The following is a 26882-nucleotide window of genomic DNA, read 5'->3' as shown; positions in this document are numbered from 1 at the left end:
TTTAAATTAGGTGTGTTGAGATGAAATTTGTATCACCAATTAATTGGAATATTGTAAAATAGTACAATTTGTTGACCAGAATAAAGATTGGGACATATTATTCAGTTACAACAAGAGTGGTATTGAGCCTTTAAACGGTTTTAAAATAGGATAAAGAATTGTGACTTTTAGGGGGCCTACTAGCTAAAAACGCGATTTTTCGAACAATCAGGGGTCATAATCCATGAAATTACGTTCCGATATGCGTGAATATCTAATATCGACAGGAACCGAGATCTCTGGGATATAAAAACATCAAAATCGGATCAATGTGGACGTATAAAAATAAACCCAGTATTCAGTTGTTGAAGAATTGTATTCATTTCATATACAAATAAACAAAGAAAATATATAAACATCATCACTATATATCTACTATACACTAAATCATGCAAAATATACTCTTACTTACATTTACAGACACGATTATCTGCCCTTACTAAAGTACAGACACTTGTCTGCCCTTTACTAATACACGAACAGACAAGGCTACAATAACTCGACTCACAATAATTGTATTGATGATAAAAACGAAGAAGTATTGCTATGATGATTCGTAGATGAATTAGTTACATTATTTAACTTGATAAATACTACATCAATTTTTTCATAAGCTTACAAAGACAGCTGAAAATAGATTTAATAATGCCAAAAGGGCTATAAATAACGTCACTACAGTTTTATATTAGGAAGTGACGTACATGAGGGAATTGCATGCCGTATCTGGGCTGGTTATCCAGCTTTTAATACTACGGGTTACTACTGTAGTCCAAGATATCGCTTTTCTCATTGACAATGGCATAAAATATCTTCCTAGCTCTTCGGGTTCTGAACCAATCAAGTTCCAGTGTTAAAGACAGGATTATCAAATCTTTTATAGACAGCTTTTTTTTTCCAAAAATGGCACATCATTTCGAGACCTTATAATCCAATCGCTAACCGTAACCATGGAATTTTATTAGTTCTCCACGTGTGGTGTAGGAGTGCTTTAAGATAATTAACCAACCTTTTAGGTCTCAACAGGATGAAAGCTAATAAAAGCCACAACCCTAAATCGGTTGACCTAGACAAGAAATTGAAAAATATTAGAAGACGGATGCTATATATCATCCCACTCATTATATGGAAAAGGGGTGGAGCTTATAATTGACCCTATAATATGAATACTATGTTTTAGTCAAAAATTAAGAAGCCTGCCACGCCCTAACCCGAGCTCACATCTGTCAATCAATCAGTAATCGTGATTATGTATCTCCTCTCTAGGTTTGGGGGAACCGATTATAGCATCTACGTCTGTAGAAGATTAGGGCCAACATTTCAAGGCACTTTCCTTGTGATAAAATGTTCAGCACTACTTAGCTTAACAAATTAAATAACAGCAAGACACTCTGTGATTCTTAGCTTTCAAAATTTTTTACATCTATCTCCATGTCCTAAATTTATTTGGAACTTACAAAAGGTTTAATTTTATTTACTAGCATTGCATACATTGTCACTCATTTGGCGCAACTATTATTACCCAAATTTGTCAAATATTTGGGTGAGCGAGAAGTGGGGTTTAAGTCCACTCAACACAAACTAGATCAATTCGGAAATTAACATATGGTAAAATATGGTATAAATTATTTTAACAATTTGCTTGCACATATGTGTCTTAACAGTGGAAGGAAACTGGAGGTCCCAGATAAACCTACGAGATTGAGCAGGCAGCCCTACTACTATCACATAGAACTGTGGGATCGAATCAAAAATTTGGTAAAATTCATACTTCCAGCAAATCGTACATATATTTTCCTCTCATAAAATAATTTTTATTAATACAGTAACTGTGACAAATGAAGACAATATTTTTGTTATTTTTGTGGTTTATGATTTTTTTACAGGGAAGCAATAAATAATGGCTGTTTAATGGCTATTTACAAAGCTACCAGTGAGACAAGTGATACAATGTACAATGATCAGAATAAAATTATTATTAAACACTCATTTTTTACAAAATTTAATCTAAATTTAAACAATGTTCAATCATTTTAAGGGGAAGCATTTTATCTACATTTCAAACTTTTATATTTATTTTTCTTCTAAAAACAAAATACACATGCATAAATCTTAAAATAAAATCCAATCTGAACTTAAATAATTTTCAATCATCATTTCAAAGGGAAGTATTTTATCTTAATATTCTACATCTTTTATGGTTACCCTAAACAATATACATGCATTCAATCCTCAAACAGCCCATTTTGTTTAGATTTTTTTTTTTTTAAACTCAATTCATAAAGTTGATTAATTATAAGATTAGTTTTTATTCACGTACCGTATTTGATTTCTATCACCTGTTCGAACAATCACTTGATCCATCTTAATAACCAATACATTGATGTTCTTTAATGCTTAAATTTTATTTGTTAGTCTAAGATTCATTTTAATAGCCTTAGTTAATAAACTACAAATAGTTTATGGATACACCATAGCAACATATAAAATTTATCTTTTTGTTATTCAACTTATTGCCAACGAAACTGGCTAGAATATTTAATTTACATGCCATATAGTTAATTAAGTACATGTAATTTATGGATACACCATAGCAACCTATAAAATTTATGATCTTTCAAATAAGACATGTTTTTGTGGCATTGAGTTCCTGCATAGACCAATAAACTAAAACACATACTTATGGAAGACAGACACTTATTGAAAACAGACACTTATTGATAACATGTTATAGGTTTTTTTTTACTTTATCCAGTTACTAAATGCCACTTTCTAGCAGTTTTCCATAATTACGTATTATAGCTTATTATTGTATCCAGTTATTAAATGCCACTTTGTGGCTGTTTTCCATAAGTATGTATTACAGCTTATTATTCTATCCAGTTTACTAAATGCCACTTTCTAGCAGTTTTCCATAAGTATGTCTTATAGCTTATTCTATTCAGTTACTCAATGCCACTAAATATATTAGTAACTGTTTTCCATAAGTATGTGTTCTAGTTTATTACTTAAACATAATTGATAAACTGATATGTTCAACTTTGGTCCCATAAATCTATTTTGGGAATACAGTTATACATAAAATTAAGTTGCATATTATTTCTCCTATTGCATGATAACATTCATTTTTTTTATTTTACTTGTATAACAATTTATTCGCACTAATTTTAACAGTGGTCTTTCCTTCATAAAACTTTCGTTGACAATTTTTTTTTTTTTTTTGCTAATATAGAATCAGAAAGTATGCACAGGTTTACGCCTGAATTGCATTTAAAACAGCAACCAAATTAATACAATGATAGATAATAACGTGACAAGATAAAGAGATTTGTTGGTTAGAAATAGGAAACAAGTAAAGTGTTTGAAATATAAAATATATAGTAGTTCATATCACAATGGATACAGATAAGTAAGCAGAGCCACACAAAATTCCTAAGACCCAAAAGTTTTTGATTAAAAAAATATCTTTGAAGATAAAGCTAAGTTAAGTAAGGTCCAATTTTCACTGGCATATCTGAAATGAAATGAAATGACTGAGCTAATGAAGAAGGGCATACTGTAGTGTTCTATGGGGTGGGGGGGATTTTGCTTGTAAAGTGGTATTACGGCCTACTCTTGTATCGAATTCCAACTGTCAAGGGTTCTTTTGCATGCACACCATTGTGAACGTCCCATCCAAACGACTAGATAACTGTACTTGTCAGGCCCCCTTTGTCCAGCACCTCTGACAAGAGGAAATACTTCTCGTCACGTACAAGCAGGCAATCAAAACCATGTCACATGTTTAACTGCTACCCCGCAGCCCCATTTGAATGCTCAATACAAGATGGTCAATTTCAATTCGGTAGAAAATTTTATAAGAATACAATTGAAAGAAGACACATGTATTGCAGGAAGTTTCAAACAGGCATGAAAGAGGAAAATTTTGCCTGAGCGGTGGCATTTCCGAAGATTAATTCGAGGCCAACAAATAAAAAGCAACTTTCTTTAAACTTCAATCAATTTAATCAAGTGAGAAACATGTTCCCTTCATTTACCCCCCCCCCCCCCCCTCAAAGAAAAAACATTTTAAACAATGTCATCAGAGGTGCCAGTGAAAATGGAGCTTGGTCGAGTAATAAGTGTAAAAATAATTACATAATTACATGTGGTTGTCAGGGAAGTTGTTCAACGCCAATAAGTGAAATAAATTTCGTAACAAAATATTTTTATATTCCATTATAAAAGTTAAAGCTGATAATATCAAATCATTTTCCAATCAGATTCTGACAGACTGACCAATCTCAATATAATTTAGATGAGTATTATTCTGGATAATTATTGCCTTAAAAGGAGTGAAGTATTTCTCTAACAGGCTCCGATGAAAAGTTATAAGGAATTTTATAAAGAGTCTACAAGGTCAGGCATGAACCAGCATGCAATATCTATAGTCTAATACATGAAAAAGAAAACATGTCAATCAGTACATGTGTTAAAAACTTAAAACAGGGGTGCACTTTACAGAAACACTATATAGAAAACACTGAGAAAATTCTTATACAAAAACACAATAATCATCTGGGCTAAAACCAAGATACATAGGCCCATCAATTGGGGCTTGAACCCCGATACATAGACCTATCATCTGGGCTATAACCCTGATACATAGGCCCATCATCTGGGCTATAACCATGATACATAGGCGTATCAAGTAACTTGATTTGTTTTTAAACATGGAAAATTCTACTCTCTCTTTTTTTGTTTTTAAATACTGAAATCACCTGTTTATCTTATTTTCCACCTAAATAATTTAACTTTAATAAAAAAGAGTTAGACTTCATTATTCCCACTACTGTATTTATGGCAAATTTACTAATTAATTTTAATATCTAGAAGGGACGCATCTAAAGCATGACGTCAAGCAATTCTGCTCCGCCCCCTTCCTCACGGTGTCGACAAATATCGTCCCGCCCCATGTCTAGACATCATATGCCTACCACTCAATGTAGATCAGCAGTTGTATAAATTATATTATTATCAGGATTTATACATGTATAAGGCATGATTATAAAACACGGTTCCTAATGCTCTTTCAAGTATCTGATCAACGGTCACGTAAAATTGCACATCGTCGGTGAAGTGTCAAAAGGATGTATCTAAGAATTTCTAAAGATTAAGAATTAGAACCTTTTGCATTTCAAAATTTCCACAAATCAAGATACAACATTTGGATACATGATACCCAGAACAGTTCTAATTGGTGTAGAGATACACAGCTTAGACAGAAATGTGCATATTAATTGGGAGATTTCAAAAATACACTAATTTCCCCCCGAGATACACCCTTTTGACACTTCACCGACGACATGTCTAAATGTATCATGATTATTCCTGGATGAATCTATATTAAAGTTAGCACAATTTAACAGAGTTACAATGATGATGACATTTTATATACAATGTTACATGTAGTTATTTATATTATATAGATTTATATTCACAACATATTATATATATCATAATTACCTCTGACACACAGGGACATGAAATGGGGTTTAACGTCTCACTATTCTGCACTGACTGGGCTAATGAAGATAGGGATTGGTTGGTGTATGTCAACAAAACAAGTAACATATGTTCACTATCCAGAAACATATTTATATTTAGCCGTTTTAAAGCAGGGATAGTAATACATTACGGATCCTATTTTTTCCCAGATTGATAATAAACGATAAATTAACATCAAGTCCGAGGCGCTGTAAAACTATTTTCATTCTCAAAACTTTTTTTTTCTTCATTTTTTAATTACATGTTTTCCCACAGAAGGTCATTTTCTTATTCAGTACAAAGACCTGTTAAAGCTACTGTACTCCTGGCATAAATATAAGGAAAGTTACAATCTCTGAGTGAATAAATTAAAATAAAAGTTCGGCCTATGTTGTATCTGCTCGGGGAATGTGTCTATAATTATATCGTCTCTACTGCATTGTTTGTTCTGTTTGTGTTTGGTTGTGCAGTTATCTACTTTTGTTTTTTTATTATATCTTAATTTATTGTTTAAGTACATGTAGATTAGAGATCTTCCTTGTCAATTGTAAAAATAATTAATTTACATACTTGAATCATTTGTCAATCCCATCCATTCATAGACAAGTCAATTTATACAAAACAAAGAACTACAGTAAAACAAGAAACTTTGGCATAAACATGATCGTCAGAAATGATTCCAACAAAATGAAGAATCGCACCATTTTTGACCGTTATTAATTTTTAACATTGATAACGGAGGTCTAATCTGATCAACAACTCAAGTCTCTGATAATCAATTTCTATTTTTTTTTTTTTTTAGAAATGGGGCTTAACGTCCACTCGACACAAACTGGGTCATTTCGGCACTAACACATGGTTTAATTTTATTTCAATAATTCGCTTGCGCATAGGGGTCTTTAGCAGTGGGAGGAAACCGGAGGACCCGGAGAAAACCCACGCGGTTGGACAGGCAACCCTACTCCTTGCCACGTACAACCGGGGATTCAAAACCACGCTAGTTGACTCAATGACAGACTTTATGGTACAGCGCGCACGTGCTAACCATTCAGCCACCCAACCCCACTGATAATCAATTTCAAACTACAATATTGTCAAAGTTGAATCTCTAAAAGGAATATCAATCCAACAATGGTTCAATTCTGATTAGTATTTATAAAGGAGAGAGATAAATTGAAAATTTGTCAACATTCGGCCTCCTCTTTTAAACGATATAAATAGGATAGTATCAGAATCTAGCACCACCTGCTCCTTATCTGCATCATAATCCGATTGAATCAAGTTGAGAGGAGATTATCTACAGTTGGTATCTGTTCTTTGGGTTTTTTTTTTTTTAATTAACTCTTAAATATTCAATATTTTAGTGTGGATTGGGCCGTGAAATATTTGATATCATCCCAAAAAAACAGATGACAATCAGCGGTTCTGTTTACGGTAGTTTTTTGTTTTACTGTAATACAGCACGAGATCAAACATTAAAAAGGGCAGCAGTTTTAATCAACGAGAGGTTTTATTAAATATAGATTCAACTCTCAAACATCAGCAGGATTATTCCTCAAAACTTATAATAACGTCCTTTCATTGGCTACAAGATCTAATCTATGCCATGGCATTATCCCTCCGGTAATCTTAACATAATTTAATTAGGCATTTTCATAAAGTGTTCAGAGCTCCCCGACATCATTCTCACTATTATAAAATCAAATATTGAAATCTTATAAAGCTCATGATATGGGTAAGCTGATTGGAAAAGGACAAGTAATTGGACCAATCAATAACTGCGAGACATAGAATATCTATGTAATATAATATATATATATATGTAAAATAAATTTTACATCAAAATACTTTTAACGGCAGCAGAATCTTCGTCGTCATCTTCTTCTATATCAGAGTTATCCCCCTTTGACCACTGATGTTTAGGAGAATATTCTTCCATACTAGCATCCTCTTCATCAAAATCATCTTCACTGACATCCTGACTATTTAACGAATTTGATTGATCGGGTAAATATTCATCCCCAGTTTCGTCCTGGTCCTGATCTTGTTCGTTGTCAAGGATACTGTCAATAGCACTCTGCATTTGATTGCTTAACAAGGAGTTTTGGGGTTCGGTCACAGAATCCGAGCCAAATGAAGTATTGAAGTCATTCGGCTCGAACTCTGACACTGATGAAATTTGCCGATGATATGATGACACAGAATAAGATGAAAGGGGTCGATTGTTTAACGATTGTATTTCGTTCGGATCAACTGACATTAATTCATTTGATAAACTGTTAGTTCTCGTTAAAACGCTACCAGATGAACAAAACGTTCTTGACGACACATCAACGTTACTAGTCTGACCTTGACCTACTGAACTACAAGGTAGATAAATATCATCGTCATGCACATTATTACCCACAATCCCTAACCCCGAATGATATTGAGAGGGACTAATGGAACTATATGTTCCACTCTCTACGGAGTCCACGATATCTCCCCTTTCTCGTCCCGACCGATCATTGCATATACTTTCTGTCAGGTTTTCACCAATACTCAACGCCATATCATTCATTGATTTTGATTCGTGATGCCGAGGGTTTGGATATGACTGACCAATAGGAGATGATATCGTCCGGTCAAACTCAGCATGCAAATCTTCCGTCATACTCGCGTCACTGACGTCAGTATGTGACATATTTGACATGTCACGACTAATCAAAACACTGTCTTTATAATCCTCGTACGATTCGTCCGAATGTTGAAATGAGGCATCATGGTTAACCTCCACATCACTGTCAATGTGTATATGCAAGGGATTTTTAGGGTCCGAAGTTTGAGGTTCCGATTTGATCTTGGCTTTAGGGTATGACATGTCACTCACGAATCCCGTCGAAGATTTTGAATAAACACTATCACATGTATCACTCGACCCCGACTTCGAGTATTTAGACGAGCGGATTTCAAAATTCGAATCTACGGGTTCCATTTTTACAGACACTAACGGACTACTTGGTTTAGGCGAATCACTTCCTTCCGAAGCCAAACTACTCACAAAACCCTGACTTTGTTTACGAATTAACAATTTCATCGTTCCACTTGATGGCGAACTTTTAAACACAGGTGCCGATTTATCGAATGGAATAGCTACATTTTGGTCTGACTCCTCTGATGTATCGTGAACACTAGTCTCCTCCTCAAAACTCGATTCTTTTTTCACAGATTTATTTTCTTCAAAACTTTGATCCGATGTTGATTCTTTTATTTTTAGAAATTTTAAAGGCATCGGCTGAAATGATTCTGAAATGAATGGAAATGAATGGTGTTATAGGTCATTTTGAGACTAACATCTATGGAAATTTGTGCAATGTGAAAGAACAAATTTATGCAATGTGAAAGAACAAATTTATGCAATGTGAAGGAAGAATTTGTGAAATGTGAAGGGAGAATTTGTAAAATGTGAAGGGAGAATTTGTGCAATGTGAAAGAACAATTTATGCAATATGAAGGAAGAATTTGTGCAATGTGAAGGGAGAATTTGTGCAATGTGAAAGAAGAATTTGTGCAATGTGAAGGGAGATTGTGCAATGTGAAGGGTTCAATGTGAAGGGAGAATTCGTGCTATGTGAAGGGAGTATTTGTGCAATGAGAAGAAGGAAGAATTTTTGAGGAAAAGCACACATAATTCCAGTGGGGAGTTTCTAATTAACAAACTGCACGACTACAGTGATTCATGAGATATGTTTCAGAAACAAATCAGGAGATCAATTCAATATCCCTTGCCCCTTTAACTTTGTCTGGTACAAGATAGGAAAACAGGGTCAAATAGTTGACCAATTATTATATTGTTAATACAGGGCAGAAGTTAGAATTAAACCAATCACGAACCTGGATCTTCTTGAATTTGTCGTTTTTCCTCCTTGATACAAGCCGTTAAATCTTGCTGTAACATTCTCTGTATCATCACCATCTCAGCTGATGGATTCTGACGCTAAAAATAAAACAGATGATAGATATTACCTTCTATCAAATAAACACAAGATATTTATTATTCATATTTTTATAAACAAGATTCTTTTTTCAGGAAATCTGAATGGAGTTTGGGAACAGACTTAGCCCAGGTAAAAATAAAAACCAAAACCCACAGACCCTATGATCTTGCGTGCATGCATCAAACGATTCGGCCACTCACCACCCCCTTTTATGAAAGTGTAACTTACCATACTATCATTTAACAATAACAGCCGATATTTATCCATCATTGTCCGACTCTTGTTCAATAAATCAGCTGATCTCTGTTCTAACATACAGTCAGCTAAAATTCAAACACAATTTGATTAACCATGCATTATGCAAGAGCTAAATCTGCCTATTGCAGGTCTTTCTTTAGGTCTGAAATATTTTCTAAAGTATTAATTAGACATTAACTGATCCAGGCCTAAATCAACTCTCGATGGCATCAGATTTCTCCGATATTAAATAGATTAGAATGGTTCAGCGATACTTTGATTTAATCAAATATGGAGGACCGAGAATTAGCTTCGATCAACCAGTACGGTGGTTGAAATTATTGCACACGTCTGTCAAACCTTCAAAGGCTAATATCCTCTCTTGCAATAGAGTAATTTGAATGAAATTTTCAAACTATTCATTTTACATCATCTACTTTCGAACTATTATAGCAAGAATGGCTAGTTCTTTATCTAAATCTTACATAATGTATCTATAATCATTATATCATACTTATTCCTACTTAGTTTCAACCTGATACCTCAAAACAGTGGCGGAGAATCGCCATCTTGAATGTGAAAACATGCTGAAGAAAATTTTCGAAAGTCTCTTTTTTTGACAAATAATAGAACAAAAAAATTGTCCACATCTCATTAATTTATCTTTCTCTCACCTCGTTCATACTCCTGTTTAGACGGGCCTGACCACTGGAACACATGATACCGTAATAATCGTCTACATGCCTCGCGGGAATTTTTAAATGGTGCTTTTGTATCCGGGGCCACGGCATTCTGTTGATCTTTACTCATTTGTTGATGAATTCTGAAAAATAAAAATAACACGTTCACTATTTTCTATGACCTAGTCGTTTGGATGGTACAGAAAACCTAAGGTCCCATGTACACATTGGTGTACACGTAAAAGATCCCGTGGCAGATGGAATTCGATATAGACTGTAGCGTCGCTTTCCAGGCAAAATTTTTCTCATAGCACACTGCATGGCGTATGCAAGTCTTTATTAGCACATTTTTTTCTATTACCAATCAGATACTCGAGATAGAACTTCAAGGCAAGAGGGGCCACAGTGATCGACTACTAGCATCAAGCAGTATGTACTTATCGACGTCGTTCTGCCAATTACATCAGGTGTTTCAGCCAATCAAGTAGAGAAAACCGGATGACCCGGACAGGCAACAGTCACGTACAACCGGGGATTCGAAACCACGCCAGGTAACTCAATGACAGACATTATGATACAGCCCGTACATGCTAACCATTCGGCCAATCACCCCCCCCCCTCTCCCCCTGGGCTAAAGACGGGCATCTTACATAATACATCATAAACACACATAGAGACTATCAATAGTAAAAACTTACAATGAAGCTTTTGGTATTTCTGTTGATAGACCTTTTCCACCTCTATTGAGTGTCGTCTGCTGACCAGGTTCAGTTTTAACCGGTGTACCACCTCCACTATTATTTACCTGTTAAAATCATTAAAACAAAAATTCTTTCATACAATAATAATAATAATCTGATGAAGGCATATGACCCTTGACCTTACCAAGTACATTTAATATAACTTGGTTTTTTTTTTTCTTTATTCTCTAAAATTACTGATTACATGTATGTAGGGATCTTTAGCAGTGGGAGGAAATCAGATGACCCATATACAAGCTGGGAATCGAAACCAAGCCACTTGACTCAATGAGACCTTATGATCTAGAAAGCAGACATTATACAATTTGGTGACCAAACTCCCTAACACAGCCCTATTATTTTGATTTGGAAGAAAGGAGGGAAGGAAAAGGGAATGGGGAGGAGAGGAGAAGAGAAGGGAGGGGAGGGGAGGGGAGGGAAAGGGAAAGGGAAAGGGACGGGAAGGGAAGGGAAGGGAAGGGAAGGGAAGGGAGGGGAGGGGAAGGGAAGGGAAAATGAAAGAGGGAGGAAAGGAGAAGAGAACGTGAGAGAAGAGTCAGAGTCTACATACTGTTTGAGGCATCTTTGTACCACTGGTCAACAAAGCAGGTAGTGATGAAGTTTGGGCTTGCTGTTGTTGGGCAGCAGCTTGTTTCTGCAGGGCCTGAATCTGTTGTTGTTTCTGCTGTAATTTTAACGTCGACTGATGTTTCAGAAACTGTTCTTGTTGTTCAATTGTCATCTTCGATAAATGCATCTGTAGTTTCTCTTTCTGTTGTGGCGTTAAATTTAACGTCAGCATCTGATTGCCAAACTGAAACGAGACAAAGGAAATGAAATGGAGTTTTGAACGTCTTACTTCTCTACTCCATCCAGGTTAATGCAGAAGAAAATGAAATGGGGTTTAACACCATTCTGTTCAGCTCCGACTGAGCTAATGAAGACGGGCATATGCCATACAGTGTTCTATGAGGGAAAATGGGGTTTAACGCCATTCTGTTCTGCTCCGACTGAGCTAATGAAGACGGGCATATGCCATACACTGTTCTATGAGGGAAATTTTGCCACTGCCAAGGGATCTTTTACGTCAATGCCAATATACACACGGGACCTTGGCTTTTCGTGTCATCCGTACGACTAGACAGCTGTAACCTTGCCAGGCTTAGATGAACTTCCTCGGCCAATGCAGAGATCGAAAATGCCCCCTCCAGGCCAGCGAGCCAGCGTCTTACCCACTTAGCCACCATGGCTCCCTAATGAAGAAGGAAATACAAGACAAAACAAACACTAAATAATATATGGTCTATGTTTCGAGGTTTGAGAGATCATTAGTAGTAAGCCAGCAGGACTCAAACATGTACCTACAATGTAATGGGGGTTTAACGTACATGCAGATGCAACAGTACTTATTTTGATTTTCCAGATGGGTGGGGAGTAATAACAGCTCACATTTGAGTTTACAAAATAAATTTTAAAAAAGAGACGAAGAGAAATGGGGTTTAACCGCCACTCAACAACTAGGTCATTTCGGAACAAATGGTGCAACATTATTTCAATAATTGACTTGCACAAAGGTGTCATTAGCAGTGGGAGGGAGAAGGTTGAACAGACAACCCAACTCCTGGTCATACTTTTTAAAACAGAAGTTATTCACAGGAGTACAGAAAACTTACCTTTATTTGAGTTGGCATGGCAGGTATGGCTGTTATTGGTAGTTTGCCTGCTGGCACTGAAGACATCACACTACCAGTAGACATGATTGGACCAGGCTGAATCTGAACATTACGAGTATGGGGGATGTTTTTATTGAGAGATGTCGAAGGTTGAATGATGACTTGTGAGGTGGAGGTGAGTAATGTTGTTGTTGGTTGTGACTGGGCGAGGGTGAATTGGACCACACCCGATGTTTGTTGTTGTGGTGTGTTATGGAAGATTGAATTAGACGATGATTGAATGTTTTGTACTGATTGGATGACATGTTGAACTGGTGCTTGTTGGTGAGTGTGTGATATTGGATTCGAAATTTGAAGTATGGGGGCTTGTCCAGACTGAACAATTTGTGGCTGGGCAATAGCTGGTTGACCGACCATCTGAGAGCTAGAAGATGACTGGTTGATGTTCTTCAGATGCTGATTTTGGTTCGCAGCCATTAATTTTTTCTGTAAAACGCTCATCTGCTGCACTTCTCGTTTCTGATCAGCTGTCATCGACTTCAAACTCATTAATCTTTTGATCTCTGTATCAATTCTTTGAATATGTTTGGCGTCATTTGACATCTGTTGATTATTTTGTGTGGGAGTGGTTTGATTGACAGCCACACCTTGATGTCCAAACACTTGTCCCTTGATCTGACTGGTGGAAAGGATATTGGAGGTGTTCAATTGAGATCCAGTATTGATTATTTGACCCCCTATGGAATTTGTTACAATTGATAAGGAACTAGGCGTCTGAACAAACGACTGGGATATGGTAGTGGTCACCACAGTACCCTGAGCCGTGCTAAATACTGTGTTGAACCCTACAGGTCCTGAACAGTTAGAACTGATTCCGGCAACGCTGGCAGCCGTAGCCATTAGTTGTGATAAAGATGATTGAACATTTATAGATGCTGAACTCGCGATCGGTTGAACATGCATGGACATCTGTGGAATTTGGGTCCTATCGGCTTCCACCCTTTTTGTTTTCGATTTTGACACCTTTTTCACGATTTCCGGTGGTGGCGTTTGCACAAGTGTTGGCTCGTTAAAATGTGATCCGTTCTCTGTAATACCAGACATGCTTAGAGCTTGAGTTAAAGGGTCAACAGCAGCTGGTGGGGTAGCAGTCGTTGGCTGTGGATTTATTTTAGGGACCGTTTGAAAAATCTGCTGTTGTTGCTGTTGCTGCTGTTGTTGGGGTTGTGGCTGTAAAATAAACTGTCCACCATTTCCAAACTGCAGACCTTGTAAATTATTTGTACCTATTCCCAGACCAGCTAATTGTTGAAGGTTCAGATTCTGGCCAGCGAGATTAAGTGTGACAGCCCCGGACTGTGATCCCACTTGACCTCCGCCTTGAGTGACAATCTTCATGGGCTGACCAGCACCAGTAAAAACTTGCTGAAACTGAATGTTCTGATGGGGCTGTTGATTGACGATCTGTTGGGGGATCTGTTGGGGGATCTGATGGGGTTGTATCGGGGTCGGCTGCTTTCCTGTGGTTTGACCTTGACCTTGTGGTTGGAGAATAACATTTTGTGGAACACTTCTGAGAATTATATTTTGTGGTTGTCCAGGATTCGGAGCACGCTGAAGAAATATCTGTTGTCCTTGATTGCCAACACTAACGAAACTATAGTTTGGTTGAGCTACGTTTTGCTGTTTATCTTGTTGCGGTGCCAATCGTATGACATTTCCTAAATTTTGTTGATTCTGGATCATAGGCTGTCCGATAGTATTTGGGTGACCAACGGATATATTTTGCATCCCCGCTAGATTGATCTGTTGACCTTGAAGATTGTTATTTGGAATTAAAATACTTTTTCCGTTTGCCGTTTGAATAATTGTACCTTGAATGTTCATTGGATTCTGCATGGTGGCCGGTAAATTTTGAACGTTTTGTTGTCCCATAGTTTGATTATTATTGCACAGAACATGGGCCACATTCAAGTTTACCACATTAGGGTTTTGTATGACAGCGTTTTGAGTATGTACGATATTTGGTGTCAGGGTGTTCTGGCCGGAGATAATACTGGTGTTTGGACTAGACTGGATAAAGCCTTGAATCGGGACTGTGTTCGCAAGCTGAACCTGTGGTCGCGATTGTAAGTTATTCTGATTAAACTGCAGGATATTTGGTGCCGGACTACTGGAGTGACTCGGGGGTCTGCTGGTGTTGGCCGTCACAATGGCCGATTGAGTTTGTATGGGTGTAATTGATCGTGATACCAGCGGTGACATGGCTGGAGCCGGACTACAACTCGGGGTAACAGTTCGACTGGTCAATGGTGAACTCGCCGAGTAAGAAGACGGTGCTGGGCTGGATCTAGGCTGCTGGATCTGCGTCTGTTGTTGGCTCTGTATCGGGCCCGCCGTCGTTGATTTAATGATATATTGTGGCACGGAACTGAAAGGATAAAAATTCAAATAAATATAGGATCACATTACCATTTATCCAAAAGGACAGTTAATTTTGAAATCAATCCGATGAAAACAGATGCTATGAGACATTTACCATATAACCCCTAATATATATACCTGTACGAGTAATAACCAAAAAATGGAGTTTAACGTCCACTCAAAACTAGTTTTAACTTATCGTTCAATTTTATTTCAATAATTTACTTGTGCATAGGGGTCTTTAGCAGTGGGAGGACACCAGAACACCTGGAGAAAACCTACAAGCTTGGGATCGACACTGACTCAACAGATCTTTTGATCTAAAGCGCATGTGTTGGACCACTCGTTTCGGAAACTTAATCTAAATTTACTTAATAAACAAATAAACTAGCCTCTTTGGAAAGCTCTGTATTTATATATTCAATGATATTTATCAATCTGAGCAAGCAACAGATGAATAGTAAGTTTCTTGCGGGTGTAGTCACTATTACCAAGTTTCTAATCAACTTTTGTTTTAACAGATACACAAAACAATATGTGACCAACTAATTTCCCGAACAGAGCAACTTTATGAAGATTTAATCCTGACAATTGATGTCATGCTTAAGGTCAGTTCGAGACAATATATGGTTCAATTTTATTTCAATAGTTGGCTTGCGCATAGGGGTCTTTAGCAGTGGGAGGAAACTGGAGGACCCGGAGAAAACCCACAAGGTTAGACAGATGACCCAACTCCTTGTCTCGTACAACCGGGGAATCGAAACCATGTCAGTTGACTCAATGACAGCACACACACGCTAACCATTCGGTCATCCATCCCCACCCCTCCTGCAACAGACTTGTCCTTCATGCTCTGTGTAACAAGTTTTAATCTGACTACCGCTAAGTAATTTCTTAGACAAAAAAATCTGTGCATTATCAATTTGTGCAATCAAATTGTGCATTAACAGTAATTTGTTTCAAACAAGTGTCCAAGGTGAGTGAGTAAATATTTCCTTTTCTAACTTGTCAAGTTTCACCAAAAAACGAAACTATACCTTAACAATAACAATTAAAAAACAACTAAAGTATTCTGAAAGCACCATCACCCATCGAGAGACATTCCCAAATTATATCACCCCCTTCACCACAATTTACATAAACATTATGACCCACGCCATTTCTTTATAGCCAATCAGAGACTCTAGAATAATCGGTATAAATGCATGCTTATTACACATTCCATATCATGTTCGATGTAATGTAATCGATTTTCAATAGCAAATCAAGTGATTCAGAATCCTTTGTTCTTGTCAAGTCTTTGTCCATGAAACCGAATAAATGAAACCGGGTTTAGCATCCTGCTTATCGGTACCAACTGGGCTAAAGAAGGCAGACAAAGACATGCTGTGTACTATGACAAAACGTCTGCAAGGAAAGGCTGCCAAAATATACTGCTATATCGATATATTGCAATATGACTGCCTGCAATACAAAATTGTATCGATATTTTTCTACTTTTATTTTATATTCAAATTTTAGCTAGACTGTTTATAAAGACTTCATAATCAGTCATATTTTTTTAGGTTCTGCAGTAAACATGTAAGACTGCAAAGACCAAACTTGTAAAAACAAATAAAGTGAAATGTGTTTTCACATAATCAGTCATATTATAGGCTTTGCAGTAAACAAGAAATGTCCACGACCAAAGTTGTAAAAACAATAAAACAATTCAATATAAAACTGCTTTGTGATATTTTGACTTTATCAAAGTATTGTAATACTGCAATATATTGCAATACCGTTGATCAAGTATCTCAATATATTGCAATACGATTTTTGGCCGCAATACTGCAAGGACAGTGATGATTTGGACTACTCTTCATGGAATACCAACGTCAAGACATACATGTCAACATACATATCAACATACATGCCATAGATTTTCATTCCATTGAAACTAAATGATGCTTTTCCATATTGACAGGGGGAAACCATGTAACCAAATCAGAAGGAACTTATATGGCAAACACCTGGATCAAACCCTACCGCCTGGTTACCAAGCACCTTACCCATTCAGCATGTGTCGCGGTCCCCTTCATCTGAATGTCTATGATGCCGATAGATAGTGACTTCAGTGCATTCAAAAAACAAAATTACCATCACCCATAGCAACAAACAAATAAACATAACCGGTATCATTTAATACCCACAACCTTATAACATAGCAGCAATAATACAATCACCAGAAATATAGAAACATTTATTTGTAAAAACCTACTGAAAACCTTTTTTTCTGTATTTAGCATGTCGAAATGAACACCTGCAAATTACAAATACCTACAATAATTTACAGACTCCGCATTAGCATGACGTATCGAGTTGTAACTTAATTTACTTTAACATTATTAGACGCCTTTCTTAATATCAAGATATTAACTTATAGAGAAATGGCCCTTCTTGGAGCTTATTCTCAAAAACTTAAAACTAATTTAAAGAAACTTGATATAACACTAAAAACATAGCACAGATCTTAGTTCTTGGCCAATGGAAAAGCTGCATTTTTAAAATATTTAGCTTACATGTACATGCACTTTTCTTGAAGGGGAGAGAGAGAGAGAGAGAGAGAGAGATGGGGTTTAACATATGGTTCAAATTCATTTCAATAATTCGCTTGCGCGTACATGTAGGGGAATCGAAACCATGCCAGTTGACTCAATGACAGATCTTATGATACAGCACACATGTGCTAACCATTCGGCCATCCATCCCCCCTTTTCTTGAAGGAGGTCCAAAGTTTTAAATCATTTTATTTTTAATACCCCGGTGTTCTTTTTGGACAAGGCAAACAGACCATAATCAATGGACTGATTATAGATAACAAATACCCATGTCAAATAACTAGAGAATACCTACCCATGTAGAAGTCCGCCTGCTCCCTGTAATTGCGGCTGTAAGTTGACCATCGAAAAGTGCTGCTGCTGCTGCTGGATAAACGTTGACTGACCCATTTGTGAAGCAGAGACAGCAATTTGTTGTTGATTAGGAACATTTTGAGGTATGGAGTTTTGTGAAACTTGAGCAATAGATGATGAGAGAACATTGGTTGTCGTGGTGATAGCCGCTGATGGACGATCTGCGAATGCACCAGTCGCCGACGAGATAAAATCATCGGCCCAGGAAAATCCTTCTCCATCTTCAAACGATGGGATCTGTAATAAAGGGAGAATTTGTTCACTAGTTTCATAAATAAATGGAACATTTTTAGGATTTATCACCCAAAACAACATTCTACAGTAGATATCGCTTGTGTGATAATTTTCATATTCTACTGAGCGATATCTATAGTGAAGATATCGCTTAACACGAATTTATACCCCAAAAATTATACTAAACAGCAAAACAAACAAAAAATTCGTTACGATTCCAAAATCAGAGAGGCACTTTAATCAAATCATTCATGAAAACGACTTACTAAATGGATCAAAGCAATTTTTTTGTGAACATTATGTGATTAATTCATCACAACTCCAAGACATTATGAGAAGGTTTAGTGTCTGTACACAGTCTATACATCAGTATCTGGTGTGTTCACCGCAAGTGTCAATAACAGCAGCGCCTCTATTCAGAGTAACATACCAACCTGACGTATATTTTATTCTTTTGTACATGTACCGTAAGAAAGATTTGGATGATAAATAAAATCTTCTACTCATCTTTTTTGATATAAAAAAAATTTATCAAAACTCGTTGATAAAGTAAAAACAAACTTGGCACAGCCTCATTCTTTTTTACATTATCGATTTTTTTTTACTTTTTTACATTATCGATTTTTTTTACTTTTTTACATTATCGATTTTTTTTACTTTTTTACATTATCGATTTTTTTTATTAAGTTATTGAACTAGGTTATATATTTAGGACTGAAACACAAGGCCATTAAACTGGATTCTATTCACCAGGTCATTAAACCGGGTAATGTTTGTAGGACTTTATACACTGGGTCATTAAACCGGGTTATGTTTGTAGGACTTTATACACTGGGTCATTAAACTGGGTTATGTTTGTAGGACTTTATACACTGGGTCATTAAACCGTGTTATGTTTGTAGGACTTTATACACTGGGTCATTAAACCGGGTTATGTTTGTAGGACTTAATACACCGGGTGATAAATTACTCACCGAAGTACTTCCTTCCCCAAAGAATTCATCTCTGAAAACAACAAGTTGGTTCATATTAACATTTCTAATCAAGTTGAGTTCATATTTAACATAATTTATCCAGTTGGGTGCATATTTTACATAATTTATCCAGTTGAGTTCATTATCTAACATAATTTATCCAGTAGAGTTCATATTTAACATAATTTATCCAGTTGAGTTCATATTGAATTTAACCTATTAATCAAGTTAGATGATAGTGGTGGTGAAACACCATGTTTTAACCTTAGTTCTGAAGTATTGAACTGTATGAATTTTGTATTTAAATAACTTATTGTTTTTTAATGAAGGAAAATAACTTACATGTTAACCTCCAGGCCATCCTCCATTTCAGAAGGAGCTGAAACAATCAAATATAAAACTATTAAAGGAAAATTTAACATCCTACTTTTCTGCACTAATAAATGCAGTGAATTATCAAGGAAATCACCTTCTCTTTGCTGAATTCCAAATGCCAAGGGATCTTTAACATGCACAACCGCATTATCACACTTTACATCACACCACTCAATTAGTCAGCGTATTGATATAATGAAATTATTCACCAAAATTTCATCACTCCCCTTCGATATTGATGTAATGAACCATCACACCAAGATTCGTCCCTCAAACTCAGAAGTAGAGTTATCATGTTCTAAAGTTTCAGCCAATCAAATGATTTAATGAAATCCAAAATAAAACTTACGCATCTGTTTTTAAATTTTGACCCTTTGACGCCTCGACCATTAACATCATTTTCTTTTGTCCCCGCCTTCATTCTACAAAATAAAAAAAATCCTCATTAATTTGAGAAATGCCAGAGACCATTTTTGCCAAGCAGACAGAACTTACTTCAAAAATAACTTTAATATTTACTGATAACATTTTCTATGAGACTTTACGATAGGTTTGAATAGATATTCCCGTGAGAGAGAAAATGGGATTAACAACACTCACACAAACCTGGTCGGGACTAACATATGATTCAATTTTATTTCAATAATCCGCTTGAGTGTAAGGGTCTTTAGAAGTGGGAGGAAACCAAAGGACTCACAGAAAGCCCATGAGGTTGGACAGGTGACACTACTCCTCAACACGTTCAAAGTAACTGGAGGTATTAATAAAACAATTTCATACAGATCAGTTCATAAGGTTCTAAAAACTGAAACAAGGGCCTTAATGCTGGAAGTAATTTACTGAAATTGTTGAAATTCGACAGGCTTTTTCGATTTACTGATTTAAATAATGCATTTAAATTTCATACAGATCGGATGATAAACTTGTCATTCAAATGTTCACATGGTTGAACAAAGAAAAACAAGGGCCATAACTCTGGATGTAATTACCATAACAGAAATTGCTGGAATTCAACAGACTTCTTTGTTTCACAAATTCAAATGGTTTATATAAATTTTGTCGTTAGAGCTTTATCAAGGATCAACAAAGTGAAACAAAATTAACAAAAATTATCGAAATTAAATAGGATTCTTCATCTGACTGATGTAAACAACATAGGTCAATTTCAAAACAATCAGATGATAAATGTTGTCTGTAGAGTATTCACTAGAAATTGTGGATGACGGACGGAATTACTGGGGGGTGACGGCAATACACAACACACGACCACATTTCCGTGTGGATATATGACAGAGGCAATTTGATTGCCTCTCAGACAGCTAGATCATCAGTAGATGTTCATCGAGTGAGAATCTGAATGGAGAGGGGTTTAATGTCTCACAAACATAACATTCAGGTCATTCTGAGACTAACATAGTTAATTTTTTGTGATCTACACATGGAATGGAGGTGTTGTAGATTTTCTTCTAACTATTTATCCCATTGTAGCTTATGACAATATCAAGCAAGCGGTCTTTTTATATGCACACTGATGGATCAATGAGGTGGATCTCATTTTTTTTTTTTGAGTGCTATCTGAACAACTTAAAGATACAATATGCAAGAGCTAAATCTGCCTGTAGCAGGTCTTATTTAGTCTGGCTTCAAATATTATATAAATAATCATTTAGATATTTATTCACATGATAAGTCCATCATCTAATCTCTAGACAATCCAATGGCTGGGATTTTAATTCGATTAGAACAACCACGTGATTTAAAAATTTAATGAAATAATGGATAGAGACAGTCTTGTTTGTCAGTACTGTTGCTATAACAAAAGGAGCCACGGTGGCTGGGTGGATAAGGCGCTGACTCGCTAGCCTGGAGGTCGGGTGTTCGATCCCTGCATTGGCCGAGAAAGTTGATCCCGATTTTCCGACGTGGTTTCCCCTTGTCAGTGATGCAGGACGGAGGGCCTGACAAGGACAGCTGTCTAGTCCTTCGGATGAGACGAAAAACAGAGGTCCCGTGTAAACATTGGAATGCACGTAAAAGATCCCTTGGCAGTTGGAATTCGATATAAGAGTAGGTGATAGTGCCGCTGCCCGGGCAAAATTTCCCTCATAGCACACTGTATGACGTATGCCCGTCTTCATTAGCCCAGTATAGGAGCAGAACAGTAGGAAGTTAAACCCCATTTCATTTCATTTCATTTCGCTATAACAAAAATAAACAATTTACGCTACATGTTCAGATACTCATAATTTTACTCAGAATAGTATTGGAAATTTGAATGAAATTTTCAATGTTTATTTTTCATTGAAGGGGCATTAGGTAAGATTAGATAAAGAGCGGACAGTTCTCGCTATAATAGTTAAAAAAAATAGATAATGAAAACAGAATATGCGGAAAATTTCAGTCAAATTGCTTCACTCTGAACAAAGTTATTGGAGATTCAATTTTTGGCTAGTCTCCAACATCATTACTAACGCTAGTATGATGATTAACAAAGTTTCGATTATCCATTTTTACGTTAAATTATCCATCACAAAATTTATTCAAATCTACGAAATATCGCAGGCTAACGGTGGCATTGAGAGTTGTTTATGGTCTGGTTCAGTTAATTAATGCCTAATTAATAATTTAGATAACATTTAAGGCCTAAGCAGATTTAGCGCTTGTATAATCAAGAGAGAGAGAGAGAGAGAGAAATGGGGATTAACGTCCACTCGACACAAACTAGGTCATTTCGGGACTAACATGTGGTTTGATTTTATTTACATAATTCACTTGCGCGTAGGGGTCTTTAGCAGTGGGAGGAAACCGGAGGACCCGGAGAAAACCCACGAGGTTGGACAGGCGACCCTACTCCTTGCCACGTACAACCGGGGATTCAAAACCACACCAGTCGACTCAATGACAGACTTTATGATACAGCGCGCGCACGCTAACCATTCAGCCATCCAACCCCCCTGCATAATCAAGAACTGCCAGTTCTATATCTAAATTTTACATAATGTATCTTTAAGTTTGGATCTTGTCATGAAGAATGGTCAAATTCTTCTAGTCGAAAAATTCTAATACATTTAACACTGTTTTATTTACAGGCCATAAACACAATGTTATATTCAAATACATGTACATATCAACATTATTAAAATTATATTATTACATTATTTCCAGAGGTGCACAGCATAGCATGATGTCTTTTTTTTTATATCTTAATTGAATTGAATCATTGTGCTATCTCTATTTATTACCAGTACATGTGACCCGGTCTCCATTAAAGGGGCAACAAGTTTATAGTAGCATGATACTTGCTATATATGCATATTCAGGGGCGGATGCAGAGGGGGGTGGGGGGCGCCCCCCCCCCCCCCCCTGCTCAGCTACATATTTTTTTTTTGTAAATCAACAATTTTTATGAGAAAAGTTTCTCGGCTTTATCGTCAGATGTGGGACAGAATGGGCACTCAAAGCACGAGATAATAATATAGACAATTGTGATATCACAATTAATGCTTTGCATCCATGAAATTGAATCACAATGTCATTGTATTAATTCATAATAAAAATTGATGTCAAACGAGGTGTTGAATTTCTCTGTTTAAAAAGCTCAATGTGTATGTATATACGCCAAAATGACAATAGAGACCATGCGGGGGGGGGGGGGGGAGGAACACTGTCTCAGGAACCTGGCAAACCCCCTCCTGCAAAAATTCCTGGATCCGCCCCTGATATTACTTTTGAAATTCTAACAGTTTAAGCTCTGGTATTTGTAGTATTCGGTCAAGTGACTAATTGTAAACAAACATTATTTTGGTAGTCAACCAATTCAAGAATAGGAGTTTTCAAACATTGTATTTGAGAAAGGTGGAGGTTTGTATGCAAAGACTGGGTGTGGTTGGTTTTTATAAATTATTAATTACAACATTACTACTTCAAAGAGAAATTATGTCATAGCTAAATATACCCATGTTACATGTATTATCATTTAGACATTTATTCATATGACAGGCTCATAATTAACTCTCCAGAGCAGTGATTCTGAACCAGTGTGCTGCGAAATTTTGAACGGCACACTTTAAGGACATGCGAAAAAAACGTGATTCACTGGTGTCTCCTGGCAACTTCATAGCTGTGTTTTTCTTTATTTAATTTGAGACATTCTATGTGTCTATGACTAGTCTGTGTCTACGGTTGTATGCCATTCATGACTTGCCATGTTTTTATTTTGCAAAATTCAATATTTTTCATATATATTCAGCCATGTGTGTCGCAATTTTTTTCATGTGTTCCAAGGTGTGAGAACCACTACTTTAGATCATCACATGACTTAGATATGAGTGCCTGCAATATCTGCATTAAACATTAAATTTAAACACACCCTTGCCAATTTATTATTTCTTTATTTTTTCATTATCCACATGTATTTTTCAACTATAATTGCAAGAACAGCAAAATCCTTCTCTAAATAGGAAAGAAGTGGGGAAACGGCAAGACTCCCTTATAAAGTTATAGACGCTCGACAGGGTGGTAGATCTATATACCTGCTGGGTCAAACGATGATGCCGTAAGACAGAGAGTAGACATTATAGATATTTCACAATCCCAGTCAACAGCAGTACAAAAACAGGGGGATTTTTAAACATCTTTCTCTAAATCTTACATAATTTTTTTTTTATTAAACAAGTATGCTACCAATCCATCATGTATATAATTACATGTTATTGTTAGGTAAAGAAGTTTAGTGTGCTATGATTTTTATACTTTGACCTCTAAATAAAGCAGGTCAAAATATAAAAACATCACACAGTTCATTATACCAGTTGTAAATAGGTCTGATTTTAATCATCCTGTACAGTTACATTTTAAAGTAGGGTGTGGTCATACAAAATTAATGCTGTCTGTCTACAATTAGACAGAGAGAGAGAGAAATGGGGTTTAACGTCCACTTGACACAAACTAGATCATTTCAGGACTAACATATGGTTTCATTTTATTTCAATAATTCGCTTGCGCGTAGGGGTCTTTAGCAGTGGGAGGGAAACCGGAGGACCCGCAGAAAACCCACGAGGTTGGACAGGCGACCCTACTCCTTGTCACGTACAAACGGGGATTTGAAACCAACAATTAGACAGTATGCTAGTTGAGTGACATTTTAATTCCCATATCAATGAGTTTTGTTAGATATACTAACCACATGTGTATTTTGAGTATTTATTCCACTTCCATATTCATATGTAATGAAAATGAAAGCGATAAAGAGAATACTTGTTGAAACATGGTGCTATAATGTATATAAACCAGTGATAGTTTTCCATATACATTGTGTTGTGGGTTTTTTTTTAAATTGAAAGTGTTTATTTAGTTTTTATAAGTATGATATGGATTAGAACCGCAAAATTTATCAGTACACATTTCTTTTAATATAGCTACCGTTCAGGATGCAAAACTTCTCTAGGTAGACAGCTCTCTGCGTGCAGAATGGGGTGTGGTTATACATGTATTCAGATAAACATCACAGACTAATAAATTCATGGATCCTGGCATCACTGGTCAAAGAGATAGAGAGAGAGTGGGTTTAACGCTCACTCTGCATAAACTAAGACATAATCAACAGCCATAATTGTTCTCAACCATGTAATTTGCATAGGGACTTAAATTAATTTTTCTGTGAAGAGTTCAACATTTCGAGACCGGTTACTGTAGAGTAATGTAAATGGGCCAATTTCTTGCAGTTTATTGCGGTCTGGTAAAGTGGCCAAGTGTAAACGTGACTCAAGGCTGATATAGATTGAACTGACTTGTATTAAAGTAGCTAAGTCTCTAACTCAATATCATCCAAAATCTTCAACACTGAAAACACGAATTATTTGTCAATTTAAATCAACATTGATGCTGTGATTTTACCGGGAAAAGATGGGCTTCTGATATCCAATATTTATGACAAAATAAACATTTTGCCATTGGTACACGATAATGCGTTTCAGCCCCAGTTCTAGCAAGAGACTCGAGGCTAGACATATTGCACTAAACCAAACGGCGTATGTAGACTGGAATAACCAGACGCTAGAAATTTGCATTCGATTGAGACTGCGGGCTTATTTTGCGGAACATAACTGATTTGAAATTAGAGTAAAAACGGAAACCATTGAATGTATATCCAGTTTATATACATTCATATTACAGAATTATGAGTTGCGACCCACTTGTGTCAATTTCTAGGTCCCAAATGTTAGCGATTTAGCTCCTTTAAGGTTTGCAGAGGATGCTCAATGTTGTGAAATTTTCATTTGTTCAAAACTTTGTAAGTATACTGAATAGATTTGACCATTTGAACCATTTTTGGTCCGATATTCATTTTAGAGACTAAAGTTTCACAATATTGAAGTTTGCAAGGGATTAACAATGCCTCAAATGAGGTTAAGAGACTTAAAATAATGCCTGTAAAGTGTAAGGCTACAGTAAAGCTTGAAATCTTCAAATCAAACCATTTGTGAATACATTGAATTATTGCAAGTTCACAAAATCTGGTACTGCATGTTCCTTTAAGAAGCATGCTTTTCTTCCTGGTTTACAATCTGCACAGTTTGAAATAAACTAGCAGCAGTTAAACAATTGTATCTGTATATTTAATATTGCTGTATAGGTTTACAACACTGTTCTCAATATACTTATTACTTTTTCATTTTGATAATGAATCATTCAATAATGTTTGTTTTTCACATCTGCAACACAAATTATTGAATGGCTTCAATGACCAGGGAATCTTTAACATTTCCTGATAATCCATAATAATCTTAGCTACAATCACAATGTATTCATGATGACAACAATGTATTCAATTTTTTATTTTAGACTTTGACCTCTTGGGAGCAGAGATACTAGCAAAATAAGACATTTTGTTTTTGTGTGTGAACTAGGCAACATGTACCTACAACAACAGGCTAAATTACATACAAGTAATTAATTTGTTTTATTAATTCATCACACTGAGTTTCCTTATAGAGTCTATTGAGTCAGAATTGTGAAGGCTGATTGTTGACTTTTGAGCTAATACTATTTGA

The 26882-nt window shown here is 36.1% G+C and overlaps 2 protein-coding genes across 3 annotated transcripts in view; one reads left to right on the top strand and one right to left on the bottom strand.

Moving 5' to 3' along the window:
- Positions 1-336: 336 nt before the first annotated feature.
- The window catches only part of LOC126825249 (uncharacterized), a 27500-nt gene continuing 954 nt past the window's right edge, over positions 337-26882 (bottom strand). The window contains exons 2-13 of one of the 2 annotated variants that reach the window (XM_050554819.1): positions 20180-20252; positions 19798-19834; positions 19456-19486; positions 18189-18484; positions 17554-17595; positions 12870-15300; positions 11768-12010; positions 11155-11261; positions 10451-10599; positions 9768-9862; positions 9436-9538; positions 337-8847 (exon numbers count right to left, since the gene is read on the bottom strand). In XM_050554819.1, coding sequence (XP_050410776.1) covers positions 7397-8847; positions 9436-9538; positions 9768-9862; positions 10451-10599; positions 11155-11261; positions 11768-12010; positions 12870-15300; positions 17554-17595; positions 18189-18484; positions 19456-19486; positions 19798-19834; positions 20180-20183 — 4989 coding nt within the window. In that variant the 5' untranslated portion in view covers positions 20184-20252 and the 3' untranslated portion in view covers positions 337-7396. The remainder of the gene's footprint in view (positions 8848-9435; positions 9539-9767; positions 9863-10450; positions 10600-11154; positions 11262-11767; positions 12011-12869; positions 15301-17553; positions 17596-18188; positions 18485-19455; positions 19487-19797; positions 19835-20179; positions 20253-26882) is intronic. The other variant, XM_050554821.2, reaches the window with a different exon arrangement.
- LOC126825261 (peroxisomal leader peptide-processing protease) overlaps positions 26692-26882 on the top strand; it is a 20275-nt gene continuing 20084 nt past the window's right edge. Inside the window, exon 1 of the mRNA XM_050554844.2 lies at positions 26692-26777. The gene's annotated coding sequence lies outside the window, so the exon portion shown is untranslated. The remainder of the gene's footprint in view (positions 26778-26882) is intronic.

This window comes from Patella vulgata, chromosome 6 (assembly GCF_932274485.2).
Source record: "Patella vulgata chromosome 6, xgPatVulg1.2, whole genome shotgun sequence".
NCBI classification, from domain to species: domain Eukaryota; kingdom Metazoa; phylum Mollusca; class Gastropoda; family Patellidae; genus Patella; species Patella vulgata.
Note: the sequence above shows the minus strand (reverse complement) of the source record. Positions and strands in the feature narration are given on the sequence as shown.